The sequence below is a fragment of the Phyllobates terribilis genome, unplaced genomic scaffold (genome assembly GCF_046119375.1).
Source record: "Phyllobates terribilis strain yellow unplaced genomic scaffold, ASM4611937v1 Scaffold_8__6_contigs__length_399053987, whole genome shotgun sequence".
Lineage (NCBI taxonomy): Eukaryota > Metazoa > Chordata > Amphibia > Anura > Dendrobatidae > Phyllobates > Phyllobates terribilis.
Genome location: NW_027362768.1, coordinates 36,211,468 through 36,228,124, shown reverse-complemented (window position 1 = coordinate 36,228,124; position 16,657 = coordinate 36,211,468). Strand labels below are relative to the sequence as shown.

The 16,657-nt window shown below is 45.4% G+C and overlaps 1 protein-coding gene across 3 annotated transcripts in view; it reads right to left on the bottom strand.

The window, feature by feature from the left end:
- The window catches only part of KCNT2 (potassium sodium-activated channel subfamily T member 2), a 1,642,055-nt gene that overhangs the window by 875,931 nt on the left and 749,467 nt on the right, over positions 1-16,657 (bottom strand). For all 3 annotated transcript variants that reach the window (XM_073642937.1, XM_073642939.1, XM_073642938.1), the window contains exon 3: positions 13,115-13,217. In XM_073642937.1, coding sequence (XP_073499038.1) covers positions 13,115-13,217 — 103 coding nt within the window. The remainder of the gene's footprint in view (positions 1-13,114; positions 13,218-16,657) is intronic.

Here is a 16,657-nt window from a genome sequence, read left to right as displayed (position 1 = left end):
CTTCTAGCTGTGTGTGGGACTTGTTGTATTAGTCCATCTATACTGACCTCCATCAGGTTGCAAACTGAATATATTTTTTTCTGCATCTACCTCTGAAAAAATATTTTGCCTTCTAGTAGTGTGTCGGACTTTCTCTATTAGTCCATCTATACTGACCTCCATCAGGTTGCAAATTAAAAATAATTTTTATCTGCATCTACAGTACCTCTGAAAAAATATTTGGGCTTCTAGCTGTGTGCGGGACTTGTTGTATTAGTCCATCTATACTGACCTCCATCAGGTTGCAAACTGAATATATTTTTTTCTGCATCTACCTCTGAAAAAATATTTGGCCTTCTAGTAGTGTGTCGGACTTTCTCTATTAGTCCATCTATACTGACCTCCATCAGGTTGCAAATTAAAACTAATTTTTATCTGCATCTACAGTACCTCTGAAAAAATATTTGGGCTTCTAGCAGTGTGTGGGACTTGTTCTATTAGTCCATCTATACTGACCTCCATCAGGTTGCAAACTGAATATATTTTTTTCTGCATCTACCTCTGAAAAAATATTGGGCTTCTAGCTGTGTGTGGGTCTTGTTCTATTAATCCATCTATACTGACCTCCATCAGGTTGCAAACTGAATATAATTTTTTTCTGCATCTAGCTCTGAAAAAATATTTGGCCTTCTAGTAGTGTGTCGGACTTTCTCTATTAGTCCATCTATACTGACCTCCATCAGGTTGCAAATTAAAACTAATTTTTATCTGCATCTACAGTACCTCTGAAAAAATATTTGGGCTTCTAGCTGTGTGTGGGACTTGTTGTATTAGTCCATCTATACTGACCTCCATCAGGTTGCAAACTGAATATATTTTTTTTCTGCATCTACCTCTGAAAAAATATTTGGCCTTCTAGTAGTGTGTCGGACTTTCTCTATTAGTCCATCTATACTGACCTCCATCAGGTTGCAAATTAAAAATAATTTTTATCTGCATCTACAGTACCTCTGAAAAAATATTTGGGCTTCTAGCTGTGTGCGGGACTTGTTGTATTAGTCCATCTATACTGACCTCCATCAGGTTGCAAACTGAATATATTTTTTTCTGCATCTACCTCTGAAAAAATATTTGGCCTTCTAGTAGTGTGTCGGACTTTCTCTATTAGTCCATCTATACTGACCTCCATCAGGTTGCAAATTAAAACTAATTTTTATCTGCATCTACAGTACCTCTGAAAAAATATTTGGGCTTCTAGCAGTGTGTGGGACTTGTTCTATTAGTCCATCTATACTGACCTCCATCAGGTTGCAAACTGAATATATTTTTTTCTGCATGTACCTCTGAAAAAATATTGGGCTTCTAGCTGTGTGTGGGTCTTGTTCTATTAATCCATCTATACTGACCTCCATCAGGTTGCAAACTGAATATATTTTTTTCTGCATCTACCTCTGAAAAAATATTTGGCCTTCTAGTAGTGTGTCGGACTTTCTCTATTAGTCCATCTATACTGACCTCCATCAGGTTGCAAATTAAAACTAATTTTTATCTGCATCTACAGTACCTCTGAAAAAATATTTGGGCTTCTAGCAGTGTGTGGGACTTGTTCTATTAGTCCATCTATACTGACCTCCATCAGGTTGCAAACTGAATATATTTTTTTCTGCATGTACCTCTGAAAAAATATTGGGCTTCTAGCTGTGTGTGGGTCTTGTTCTATTAATCCATCTATACTGACCTCCATCAGGTTGCAAACTGAATATATTTTTTTCTGCATCTACCTCTGAAAAAATATTTGGCCTTCTAGTAGTGTGTCGGACTTTTTCTATTAGTCCATCTATACTGACCTCCATCAGATTGCAAATTAAAACTAATTTTTATCTGCATCTACAGTACCTCTGAAAAAATATTTGGGCTTCTAGCAGTGTGTGGGACTTGTTCTATTAGTCCATCTATACTGACCTCCATCAGGTTGCAAATTCAAAATAATTTTTTTCTGCATCTAACCCAGCCAATAGTTTTGGCCTAATACCACAGTTTGGCCACTCACCTCTGCTCGGTTACCATCCATTGTTTTTTTGTGCAAACAACTCCAGAGTTGTGAATTAGTTAACCACCAAAATGAGTGGAAAAAGGCCTGCTGCTGGTGGAAAGGGGAATAGGCGTGTTGGGAAGGGGAAAAAAGGTTGTGTCCGTGGGGTAGGTGTTAAAGCAACAGTAACATCTGCAGAAGAAAGACCATCTTCCAGCCAAACTAAAATGTCTACTTCTTTTAGCGGACAATGTGATAAGATCCCTTTCTTACGGCCACGCCAATCGCTACAAATTCCAGATGAGGCACAAAAACAGCAGGTGCTTCATCGGATATCAAGTGCTCCTTTAAGTGGGCTCTCCTCCACATCAACTTCAACATCACAAATACTCCAGTCCTCAAAGGTGTCACCCAAATCGCACTTGCTTCCTCACAGCTCCCAAATCTCCAGCTGCCCGTCTGAGTATGAGGTAGAACAGATGGTTGAGTCTGCAGAGCTGTTTACTCATACTGTAGCCTGGGAATCAGAGGTCGACTCCAGCGCTTCTGTGAATCCAGACGAGGAAATGATCTGCACTGATGCCCAGAATGTTTATGAGTCGGATCCAGGACCAGACGCAGAAGGTTCTGACCATAATGTAGACCCTCATTCCCAAACTGTAACTCCTGTTGGTGGAGACAATGAGGAAGACGATGATAAGACTCAAATACCTGATTGGAGCGACAACTTTAGTTTTTTGTCAGGGCAGGAACAGGTTGGCTCTGAGGACGACGGGTGTGATAACGCACAGGGTGATGATGATGAGGTCGGAGATCCCACTTACTGTCAACCCACAGTCAGCCAAGAGATGAGGTCAGCAGAGGAGGTGGAGGAAGATGCTAGTGACGACGAGGTCAGGTTGCGCCTTCCTGGACAGAGACGTAGTACTGGAAGCACGTCAACAACTGCATCCTCAAACACAACTCTGCCTCTCACCACAAGTCGTGGTGGCTCTTCAGGTCGCATGGGTGCTAAGCCTTGCATAGCCTGGGCATTTTTTCAGATCGATAAAGATGACCCAACTCGTGTTATCTGTAACATTTGTCAGCAAAAGCTAAGTAGAGGCCAAAAAATACATAGTTTGAGTACTTCATGCATGAACCGGCACATGGACATGAAGCATAAGTTGCAGTGGGAAGCTCAGTGTGCTACAATGCGACCTAGCCGGCCGGGCCAACCACCGTCTGCCATATCTTGTGCATCCGCGGCCTCTTCATCCTCTGTGACTGGGGGGACAGCAGTCACACCTGTTTTGGGGCGCAGACCTGCCACCTCTTTACCCGCAACAGCCAGCGTGATTGGCAGGTCATCATTTTCTTTGGAGGTGGTAACACCAGCTGGTGTTGAGCGCTGTCCGACATCGATAGCACCACCTTTGGATCAAGGCAACCTAACATGTCTGCCTGCATCTTCCTCACAGACCGGCAGTTTGCCGGGGACACCCTTATCAACCCCGTCTAAGCACAATAGCCAGCCCTCGGTCCCTCAGATGTGGACAAGTAAAAGACCATTTCCTCCTAGCCATGAGAAAGCTAAGAGGTTGAATTTCACCATCTGCAAGCTCTTGGCTACAGAAATGCTGCCTTTCCGCCTGGTGGACACAGAGGATTTTCGAGACCTTATGTCCGTCGCAGTGCCCCAGTACCAGATGCCCAGTCGGCACTACTTCTCAAAGAAAGGTGTGCCTGCGCTCCACCAGCATGTTGCACACAACATCACCGCTTCTTTGAGAAACTCTGTGTGTGACAGGGTGCATTTCACCACAGACACTTGGACGAGTAGGCATGGACAGGGGCGTTACATGTCGCTGACTGGGCACTGGGCAACTATGGTGACAGCAGGACAAGGGGCTGCTGTCCAAGTCTTGCCGTCCCCACGAGTTGTGCGTCAATCCTCTTTATGTCAAAGTTCCTCCACTGCTTCTGCCTCCTCAACCTCCTCTCGGTCTTCCACCTGCACCCAAAGCCTGTCTGGTCATGCCACAAGCTTTCTAACTGCGCAGAAGGGATCCTGCACACCTCCTTACTATGCTGGCAGTAGGGCTCAACGTCATCAGGCGGTTTTTACATTGAAATGTCTGGGAAATGTGAGTAACACAGCTGAGGAGTTGTGGTCAGCTCTGGAGAACCAATTTCATGAATGGTTGTCTCCACTGGACCTGAAACCAGGGAAGGCCGTGTGCGACAATGCTGCAAACCTGGGTGCGGCCCTTCGCCGGGGCAATGTCACACACGTGCCTTGTATGGCTCACGTGTTGAACCTGGTTGTCCAGCAATTTTTAGCCCACTATCCCAGACTAGATGGCCTTCTGCAGAGGGCACGGTCGCTGTGTGCTCACTTCCGCCGTTCGCATCCCGCAGCTCAGCGACTTACATCTCTACAGAAGTCGTTGGGCCTGCCACTTCACCGGCTAAAATGCGATGTGCCTACCCGGTGGAATTCAACTCTGCACATGTTGCAGCGATTGTGGCAGCACCGACAAGCCCTGGTGCAATACGTTCTGACGTATAGCCTGGGCCAACGAGATTCAGAGGTGGGGCAAATCACGCTGGAGGAGTGGTCTCAGATCAGGGACCTATGCACCCTTCTGCACAGTTTTGAAATGGCGACGAAGATGTTTAGTGCTGACGATGCCATTATCAGCATGACTATTCCGGTGATTTACATGCTGGAGCACATGTTAAACAGAATTCGGAGTCAGGTGGTGGCACAAGAGGAGGTGGAGGAAGTAGAGGAGGAGGAGTTGTATGCGGAAGGGCTAACATCTGCAAGGTCCAGAAGGTCGGCAGCACCAAGGCGGCAGGCATGTGAGGGTGGGGGAGATGGTTTTACCAGGGCGCATGGTAGCAGCCAAACTAGTGAGGAAGGTGCAGGAGCCCAAGAAGAAGTGGAGGACGAACTGATGGAAGACTCATCAGATGAGGGAGACCTTGATCACATTTCTGTTGTGCGAGGTTGGGGGGAGAGGACAGAGGAAGGAAGCATGATTGTTACCTCGCCACCAACACAACAGGGACTTGGTGCTCCTGGATGCGCAACACACATGAGTGCCTTCTTGCTGCACTACCTGCAACATGACCCTCGAATTGTGAGAATTAGAAATAATCCTGACTACTGGGTTGCCACACTGTTAGATCCCCAGTACAAAAGTAAATTTGCAGAAATTATTCCTGCCATAGAAAGGGATGCACGCATGCAGGAGTATCAGCAGAGACTGTTGCAGAATCTTACATGTGCTTTTCCACAAAATACCAGTGGTGCACGTAGTGAATCTCACAGTTCCAACTTGCCAACCGTGGGACCGTCAAGTGTTCAGCACTCAAACCGTAACAGAACCACAGTATCTGCTGGTAACATCAATTTTGCGGAATCATTTCACCACTTTTTTAGCCCATCCTTTGCAAGGCCACAGGAGACAAGAAGTCTGACACATAGTCAACGCCTAGAGACGATGGTACAGGAGTATCTCCAAGTAAACATTGAAGCCACGACTGTGTCACTGGACCCTTGCTCTTTTTGGGCTTCCAATCTGGATAAATGGCCGGAGCTAGCCACTTACGCCTTGGAGATCTTGTCATGCCCCGCAGCCAGCGTTCTGTCTGAACGTGTGTTCAGCGCTGCTGGTGGTGTGCTGACAGATAAGCGCACGCGGCTCTCCACTGATAATGTAGACAGACTCACGTTCATAAAGATGAACAAATCATGGATCCGAAACGACTTTTCTACCCCTGTGTCATCCTGGGGAGAGTAAAAGCTTGATGATTGGTTAAAATCACCCTACCAAACGTTTTAAGCTTTCAAATTACTAATCATGTTTATCTGTATCTTGACTGGAAAATAATTTGGGCTTTGTAGCAGTTTGCAGCACTGATCCTATTAGGCCATCTATAATAAGTTCCACCAGATTTAAAATTAAAAATAATTTTTAGCTGCATCTAGCCCGGAAAATAATTTTGGGGCTCCGAGATGCGCAAGACACATAAGTGCCTTCTTGCTGCACTACCTGCAGCATGACCCTCATATTGTTAGAATTCGAAGTAATCATGACTACTGGGTTGCCACACTCTTAGATCCCCCAAACTTTTCGATCAACCTTTTCATTTTAATAAAGACCAAAAAAATGGTCATTTTTGAAATTATAAGCATTAGCAGGTTGTTAGAAACTGAAATCAAACAGTTTTCAACTCAAAACTTTATTCTAGGTGATGTTACATTTTCACATAGGACCCCTTGTTCGAAAGGAGCTTCTGAACTCTCTCGTCCATTGAATTTGTCAGGTTTTGGATGGTTTCTGCTTCAATTGTTTTGCATGAGGACAGAATACCCTCCCAGAGCTGTTGCTTAGATGTGAACTGCCTCCCGCCATCATAGACACTCCTTTTAATGATGCTCCAAAGGTTCTGAATGGGGTAGAGGTCAGGGGAGCATGGGGGTCACACCATAAGTTTGTCCCCTTTTATGCCCATATCAGCCAGAGATGCAGATGTTTTATGTGCAGTATGAGATGGTGCATTATCATGCAGAAAAATGATCTTGCTGTGAAATACACGGTTCTTCTTCTTGAACCATGGCAGGAAGTGCTGTTTGAGAAAATCCACATACATTATGGAGTTCATCTTTAGCGCCTTCAGGGATCCTAAAGGGGCCGACAATCTCTCTCCCCATGATTCCAGCCCAAAACATTACTCCACCTCCTCCTTGTTGGCGCTGTAGCCGTGTTTGCGTGGGGTGTCCATCAGCCAGCCATCCTCCACTCCATTCATCTGGACCATCGAGCGCTGCACGGCACTCATCCGTGAACAAAACAGTTTTGAAATCAGTCTTCATGTAATGTTTGGCCCACTGGAGCCGTTTCTGCTTGTGTGAAGTGGATAGAGGAGGTCGACAGGATGGCGTATGCACAGCTGCAAACCTCTGAAGGACCCTGCATCTTGTTGTTCGGGGGACGTTGGAGGCACAAGCAGCTTCAAAAACTTGTCTGCTGCTATGACAAGGCTTTTTTGCCGCTGCTCTTTCAACCTGACGTAATTGCCTGTAGGAAAGAGTCCTCAATTTGCCCTTATCAGCACGCACACGTGTGTACTGTGAATCAGCTACATACTTCTTGATTGCCAAGACACTTCATCCTGATCATCGCACAATGTTGATTGTAGTCATGCCTTGACCTAAACACTCCACAATTTGTTGCTTCTCAGCAGCAGACACATCCTTTTTCTTTCCCATTTTGGCAGAAAATGTAGGCTGCTTAATAATGTGAGAGAGCCTTCTTAAGTAGTCTTGCCTTTCATTGGACACACCTGCCAAACTAATTAGCACAGGTGTCTGCAATTGCTTACAGTGATATAAAGAGCCCTGACACACATCACCATCAATGAGTTTAACTGACAAACAAACAAATTCTTCCCTTATCACTCCTAAACACTTTTTGCAAAATAATTTGGAACGCGGTGTACATGTGCTTTTCCACAAAACACCAGCGGTTCACGTAGTGAATCTTACAGTTCTAACTTGCCAACCGTGGTCTGTATGGAATTGTTCAATAAAGGGCCCAAAATTAAGATAACATAGATGGGAGAGGTCTCTATGAATAGGAATTCCTAAGTATTTGATACCCTGTGAGGACCAGGCAAAGGGAAAGTTGGACTGGATGGAATCCTATATGGATTTGGGGAGGGAGACATCGAGGGCCTCAGACTTCGCTGCATTGATTTTAAAATTTTACCATGTAACAAAGTGATCTATTTCAGCCATAACAGCATGGATGGATATATGTGATTGAGTGATATATACTAGGACATCATCAGCAAATAGAGAGCACTTGTACTCGGTGCCTCCCACCTCAATCCACCTAATATTGGGGTTATGGCGAATTGATGAGAGCAGGTGCTCCGTCACTAGGATGTATAAGAGAGGGGACAGAGGACATCCCTGCCTTGTCCCATTGGTGATTGTGAAAGGTGATGAAAATGTTCTGACGCACCCCCTGGGCCTTGGGACACCCGGAGCCGGACCCTTTTTGGTGGATGCTGGTGGTTGTAGTCTTCGTGGCGGCGACCCGGTTCCGTGGCTCAGGGCGGTCAAACCAGTGGCGGAACTATTTATGTGGTTTTGATGTTTAAATGTCCGACTACGCCACCTGTGGATTGCGGTCAGAGTGAACCGCCGCTACAGGGCAGACCGCTGAGGCTGGTGTTGTGGGTGCAGCAGAGCATAGCATAACTCCCCACGGGAGGAGTATAGCCTCAGGGCAGTGTATGCGGAGGATGGGGGTGATGGTGCAGGGCAGCAGCAGTAACGACACGGAGTCAGTGATGCAGTCCAGGGCCTTTACTCACAGTTCTTATTATCCAGACCACGTCTGCAGGTAACGGCTGCCCACGTCGTACTGTGCTCACCAGGTGAGGGGCTCAGACAACTCCCAGATAACTTTGGAGCACTTCACAGGACCCCCTTTGTGTGTCCTTTGTCTGGCCTTTCTTACCAACACTTCTGTCCGGCTGCCTCGGGCCTCCTCTTGGTAAACTTGGCGCCAGTTTCCCTGACCCTATGTGGTGCCTTCCTAGCGGGTGTAGCGAGGGGCTGCGCCACATAAAATGTCAGAGCCTCCGGTTTCTAGCTGAGGGTCGTTTCCTGCCTCCACTAGTTCGGGGACCGGTCTCCCCCTTTGGCCTGACCCCTCCACGCAGGTGGATTCGGGCGTGCGGTGGCGACTCGCCCGTCCGCACCCCTGGGATCCCTTCATTCCTCGTTCCTGGAGCCTTCTCCGCTCGTCTTCCTTCCTTCTCCCTCTTCCAGGCCTGGGCCTCTGTTACTAGGCCCGCCTCCGGAGCAGAGCTCATGCAGAGCCCCTGCTCCCTGCCACTTCTGCTCAGACTTCTCTGCACTGAACTAAGATGGTGCCCACCTTTTATACTCCCTTCTCAATGCACCCAGGAACTGCTTCCTCCCTGCTCCTGCACTACAGGGTTCCCCTTCCTCAGTGTTCCCTCCCCCCACTCCAGCCAGGGACAGGGACTGTCGTGCCCATCTCAGGGGCATATTGGTCGCCCTGCCCCACGGCAATGTGGTGTAATGCATGCAGGTGTCGGGTCCTGATCCACACTCCATCCTTACCTGAGAGTGAGATATCACACCTCTGGGTGAGGTGCAATACGTCTGTAGCAACCGAGCCCTCAGGGTGCTACAGTTCCATTTATCTTCAGCCTAGGTGACGTATTGCGATACAGGGCCGTGATTTTGGCTATAAAAGGGTCCCCTAGACCCCTACCCCAAGCTTTTTAAGAGAATCATATATGGCGTGCCAGGAGACTCTGTGGAATGCTTTCTCAGCATCCAACGAGAGTATCTAATTACAAATTTTTAACTGCATCTAGCCCAGGAAATACTTTGTGCCTAGTAGCAGTGTCTGCTAGTCAGCGGATTATCCCGGCTGTTAAGCAAGCTACACCACCTGTAGTTTAGACACTTAATTTTTTCAAAGGAAATGCTTCGGGACCATGGGATACTCAGTGAAGAGCATCAGGAGGCACCCCAAGGCATAGGGGCTGGGACTGGCAGTAGGATGTCTTGCGGTGGACAGCCGAGCTCGATCCTTATAAAAGCTTTTTAACTGCAGCAGCTTTAGTGGACGCTACTGGAGCTGGAATTACGTGGCTGCTGGCATGAGACTTGCCCTCCAATAGATCCTTGTAAATGGATTTAAAGTGTATTCATTCAAATTAGAGAGACAATTTAAATTAAAAAGCTTAGAGCTGCCTCCACCACAGGGGGGCTCGCTCGACCCACCAGCGGACAGGCACCAGTATTGGGAGAGGGGGGCTGGCCATCAGGGTTCACCGCGGCTCTGGTACAAACCCGGCGACACGGAGGTGGCACGGGCAGGAGCGGACTGGCCGTGTCGGCTTCTCACTTTTTGGATTTTAGAAGGGCATGACATGCCTATATCTGTTTCTCCCCCTCCTTTTACTCCTCCACCTCTTTTATTTTCGCATGACTATATGTACTTGTCACTTTTCCATGTGTTAGTTGTGTCTTCTGAGCAGTTTGTCAGCTTTTGGACACCTTTGAAGGTGTTTTCTATGTGTTTCTATGTGTTTTTGTTTGCCTGCCATTGGTTTTAACGGTGTTCGAAGGTGTTCGACGAACAGTTCGACGAACAGTTCGGCGAACACACGGGTGTTCGACGAACCGAACCGAACTAAAACACTACGGGGGTGGCTCAACACTAGTCAGTATAGATGGACTAATAGAACAAGTCCCACACACAGCTAGAAGCCCAAATATTTTTTCAGAGGTAGATGCAGAAAAAATTATATTCAGTTTGCAACCTGATGGAGGTCTGTATAGATGGATTAATAGAACAAGTCCCACACACAGCTAGAAGCCCAATATTTTTTCAGAGGTAGATGCAGAAAAAAAATATATTCAGTTTGCAACCTGATGGAGGTCAGTATAGATGGACTAATAGAACAAGTCCCACACACTGCTAGAAGCCCAAATATTTTTTCAGAGCTAAATGCAGAAAAAAATTATATTCAATTTGCAACCTGATGGAGGTCAGTATAGATGGACTAATAGGATGATGCTATGCCCAAAAGATTTTACTTCACTAGGTGCAGTAAAAAAATTGGTATTCTATACACAGGTGGTATATCTTGCAAGACAGATAGGCTACTCCACTGACTAACACACTCTGCAATAGGCCAAAAAGGATTAGCTTTGCTAGATTCAGCCAAATGCTGTGAAAAAAACTTGCACAGCACTGGCACAGACCTGCCTGGCAAAAACTGATAGGAACTGATGTAACCTAGTCCTGAAAAGGACTGTAATTACAATTAGTCTTTACTCCCACAATCTATCTATTTAAGAGCACAGAACTGCCTGATAAGTCGTAGGAAATGCTGTAACCTAGTCCTTAAAAGGACTGCAATCACAACTATTTCCTATTCCCAAGCTATGTGTAGATTTGTGCGAAAATTGGCTTGAAATTAACAAGGTATAGCGCACACAGCAACAGCGGTGCCATCTAACATGCAGCTGCAGCAGTGAGAAAATGGTGGCGACGGGGAAAATGGCTTGGTCTTATAGGGCAAGGACATGTGACATACACTGCCAATGACACATGCCCTTGCTTGTGTGAAAAAAGCAGTTCGCTCCGTGTGTGCGCTGCTGATAGGCTGACAGATTGCACCTCCCCACTGTAAATGCGGGAAAGAGAAAAAAAAATGGAGATCTTCATTATTCCTGCAGAGATCCATCCCCTGCTCCTCCCCCGACCCCGCTGTACACTCAAACTGAGTATTAACATTAATTTTCATCATTACTGAGAAAAAATCCAGTTATGATTTTGGTGCACGAACAGTTATCGAACATAACCTCGAACAGCCGAATTTTACTCAAATCGTTCGTGTTCGCCGAACGGCTCGAACACCGCCCAAAACAGCTCGAATTTGAGATTGGCGAACAGTTCGAGTAGAACAACGCTCATCTCTATTCAATTCCACATATAAATTCACTCATCTCTACCTACTACTTCTTACAAGTATAAATAAATAAAAAAATCATCATGGATGGTTGAAATTGAAGCAACTTTATAATTTTATTGTTAATAGAAATCCTCTCCAATCTCAAAAAAAATGGAGGGAATAATATATTTTTTTATTTACTGCTTATTATCTACTTTACCGGAGAACACTGTCCGCTGGCAAACAGGAAGAGGTGACACAAAAGAGCCATGTATTCTTGCAGTCAGGTCACGTGTAACAATTGCAGTCACATAGACTGTGACCGCCACTGGGCTTGTATGGGAGGGGGGCCCACCGCAACTATTTAAGCTGGATGTCTTTCTGAGGACACAGATTCAGCTGAAATATATTGTGGCACAGAGACCCACCGGGTCCCTGCACTGCAATACACAGTGCTAATCAGAGGACAGCAGCTGTCGTCAGGATATGGTGGCACATGGCAGTGATGTCATGCGCTGCACTTCGCTTGCACACTGAAGTCAGCTGCTAGCTTCTGCGCTGGTCATAGAAAATGATGCCGCACATCATAGGAGTGGAGGAAGGTGAGTAGAATCTTTTTTTTATATATTTTTTAGAGAAAAGTCTCAGAACAGGGACATTATTCCTGAAATACGTTCAGGATGGGGCATATTATACCAGGAAGGGGGATATATATTATTGGAAGGGGCCCAGGATGGGGGGCATTAAATCAGGATAGGGGACATATATAAAGGGAAGGAGCCCAGGATGGTGGGGCATTATATCAGGAAGGGGGACATAATATATCTTACTGGAAAGGGCCCACGATGGCAGGTATTATACTAGGATGAGGGACATGTATTACTGGAAAGGACTCAAGATGGGGACATTATACCAAAAAGGGCCTAAGGATGGAAGAATTATACCAGGAAAGGGAGACAATATATCAAGAAGGGGCGCAGGATAGAGGAAAGTATACCAGGAAATAGAGAAATTAAACCCGGAAGGTTTCCAGGATTGAGGACATTATACCAGGAAAGGGAGACAATGTACCAGGAGGGGGCCCAGGTTGGAGATATTATACCAGGATGGGGGACATTATTACTGAAAGTGGCCCAGGATTGAAGGACATTATACCAGGAAGGGTCCAAGGATGGGAGGACACTATTATAGAAGGGGGCTGGTATAGAGGACATTACTACAACAAAGGCCCATGATAGGGGACATTATTATAGGAAAGGGAAGCAGGATGGGGGACATTATTACAGGAATGGGACATTGTTACATGAGTGGACGAACACGTATGGCTTCACAGGATTTGGAACACTACAAGGCTCATTCATCTGATGAACATACAGTGGAGGCCAAGTCCAAATTTTGCACCAGGGCACATCAAACTCTAGTTCCAGCACTGCTTGAAGAAGATGATGAGAAACCCCTTTATAGTGAGTGATATCTTTAGTAAAAAAGCATTAAACTCCATAAAGTAATTAACATTTTTTTTCATAATAATCGTAATTACTTAGACTCCATTATTTAAGGTATTTATTAACATTATATAAAATTATTTTGTTGTCTTACCATGTTCCTTTATTGTTTTTTGAGTTATCCAACAGGACACGGACTATATACAACATACAGCTTAGAAGCTTGAGGGAGAAATTGAACAACCGAATTCGAAGACCTAAAAGAGAAGAGACAAGAGATCACATAAGCCTGTTCTTTGGGTATTGGACATAAGTTTATCAAAAGAGTGCTGTCTGTTACATAGTTGGCATGGTTTTAGTGAAGATTTCCTTGTCTAAAATGTACACTTAGGCTGAGTGCACACGATGCGGTTTTAATGTGTTTCCGCGGCCGTTATTCCTCTGCGGAAACGCATTAAAATCGCTTGGTAAGAGGTCTGCCATGTAAACCAATCCGCATGTGCTGTGCACATGATGCGGAAATTTCCGCTGCGTATTATCATTGCGGCACAAACCGCAGCACAACCACTTCAGTTTGCTGCGATTCAATGCAAGTCAATGGGCGCGATTTCGCCGCAAAATCGCTCCCTTTGACTTTCATTGAATCGCAGCAAACCCGCATGTATAATATCTATACATGCGGATTTGCTGCATTTCAATGCAATCAATAGGCGCAAAATTGTGCCAGAATCGCGTCGCGGCTGGTACCCTGGTTGGGAGAGGAGACTGCTTCTTCTCTCATCTGACCGCTGCTCTGGCTGATAACAGTGAGAGCAACGTGGATGGAAGAAGCAGCAGCCTGCTTCTCCCAGCCCGCGTGCCAGCGGCAGTGTAAAAAAGAATAAAAAAGTAAAAATTGTAAAAACACCTTCATACTTAACTCTCCGGCGGCCCCCGGTGTCCTCCTGGGTGATGCTGTCCCATCGGCGGCTCGCTCCACACTGCGGGACGTGGGCTCGTGCCCCACAGTGTGCTTCCAGCACCTGCGGTGACGTCACTGATGACCTTATGGTCACGCGACCATCAGCTGATCGGTGACGTCAGCGATCACCTGATGTCACGTGACCATCAGGTGATCAGTACTGGCAGCAATCAGCTGATAGTCACGTGACCATCAGCTGATTGCTGAAGCCGGTAATCAGCTGATTGGTCTCATGACTGATCAGCTGATGCTTACCATGGGAACCTTCACAAGAAGGTTCCCACAGTCTCTAGCTCACCGGGACTCATCAGCTGATCTTCAGCTGATGAACCCCAGCGACGCCCTGCAGCACTGTATACTGACAGGGGGTGATTTTACACCCTGTCAGTATACAGTGCTGTATTCTACAGCTGTGACATCAGTGATGGCTGATGTCACAACTGTAGAAACTATCCGGATCGTCGTGGGACAGTCGTGATTGTGGATTGCATCATTGACGATGGACAGGTGAGGAATATTGTTGTTTGCTTTTTTAAGTTTTTTTCAGGAGATCGAGGGCTTCGTGGAGGCGGGTAATAAAAAAAATGTAGAACCGTGTGTTTTATTTCATTAAAATACTTTATTCTGGCCGTGTCTTTTATTGAAAATGTGCTGACCATTTTACTACACAGTTAGTAATGGGGTCATCTTATAGACGCCCTCCATTACTAACCTGGACTTCACGTCAGCCGCCAATACAAGGCTGATGTGATCCCAAAACCCATTATCCCCTGCCACCACTACAGGGCAGTGTGGAAGAGCGAGGCTAAGCACCAGATTTGGTGCATCTTATGGATGCGCCATTTCTGGGACTGCTGAGGGGTGATATTAATAGAGAGGGGGCTAGCATTATGGCCCCTTCCATGGCTATTAATATCAGCCCGCAGCTGTCTAGTTTAGCCTATGCTGGCTCGATTTTATAGGGGGACCCCACGTCAATTTTTTTCTGGGGTCCCCCTGTAATCTAGCCAGTAAAGGCTAAACAAACAGCTGTGGGCTGATATTAATAGCCAGGGAACATTGTTGGCTAATGGCCCCTTCGTGGCTAATAATATCATCCCCCAGCGGTCGGCTTTCCCTCTGCTGGTTATAAAAATGATGCGGGATCCCACACAAATTTTTGTTTTGTAATTAAAGGCTTTGTGCCCATACTTCAGACATAGCAGAGTTTGGACGCAAATTTTTGCTGCGTCCAAAACGTTGCATTCTACTGAATGCAGGTAAATCCACATGTTTTCACTTAACCATGCGGATTTACTGCATTCAATACATTCTAGTGGTCAAATTTCTGTTATGGAGACTAGCGACTCCACAAGAGAATTTGACATGCTGCTGTCCTGAAAGACGCGCTGCATGTCATTATCCGCGGGTGATTCGCAGCCTCTAATGCACGCATAGCAGACATGGGATTTCTAGAAATCCCATCCACTATGCTGTAACATCAGGATGCTGCGGGTTTTATGCTGTATAAACACACAGCGTCAAACCTGCAGCGGCTCCTGACTGTGGCCACGTACCAAAACTCACAAGCAGCATGTCAATTTCTGTAGTGGACACGCTAGTCTCCGCTGCAGATTTTGTCCGATTTAAGTGTCATTATATGCGTTGGATTCACATTTACCGACAACAAAAGTGCGGGATTAGAACACCGCATTTTGGATGCAACATAAATAGGTTGTGTCCAAAGCACTGCTGAGTGCTAATCTGGGGATGTAGTGGCTAATGAACCAGCTGGAGATGTTAATTATGGCCAGGGAAAATGTTTGCCTTGAGGCACATTCCCAGGCTAAAAAAAAACAGCTCACAGCAGTCGCATAAATTAAGTGAATAAAAATGCTTATGAAGATTGGGTGAATTGGACTAGCTGAAATCCAACTTTATTGTTTGAGGAAACCAGGAAAATCCAGCTGAGCAAGTCTTCTAAAATCAATTAATTTTATTAAATCATGAAAATTTAGTAAAACACTTTAGGAGGAAATCAGCAAACGCGCTTCGAACTATGAGTTCTTAATCATTGCATAGTGAAAAAACGCAAGGAAATGGCATTATATGTCATATCCTGCTGATCACATGTTGAAAGGTAAGCCAATCAAAATTAAACAGGCATAATGAATAAAAACATATAACATGATAAAATACTTGAATCCTTGTAGTATCCCAGCAGGGAAAAGATTATAATACAGGATATAGTAAATGAATAAATGAAGTTATTTAGTTGTGTCCACTAATATATGTGGAGAGACAAGATGTGGGAAGAAAGTTCTCATTCATAATGATACATCAGGTCATGCCTGATGTTCATGCCGGCCGGTGCGCGTGTGTTCAAAGTATAAATCCACCAGCTTTCTCTATTAACCCTTTCGTGCCAGAGCCTGTTTTTTCCTTCTTGACCAGGCCAATTTTTTCAATTCTGACCACTGGCACTTTATGAGGTAATAGCTCTGGAACTCTTTCACGGATCCCCCTGATTCTGAGAATGATTTTTGTGACATCTTGCACTTCATGATAGTGGTAAAATTTCTTTCGATTTCACTTGCGTTTATTTGTGAAAAAAACAACAATTTGGAGAAAATTTTGAAAATTTTGCAATTTTTAAACTCTGAATTTTCATGCCCTTAAATTAGAGAGATATGTCACACAAAATAGTTAATAAATAACATTTCTCACATGTCTACTTTATATCAGCACAATTTTGGA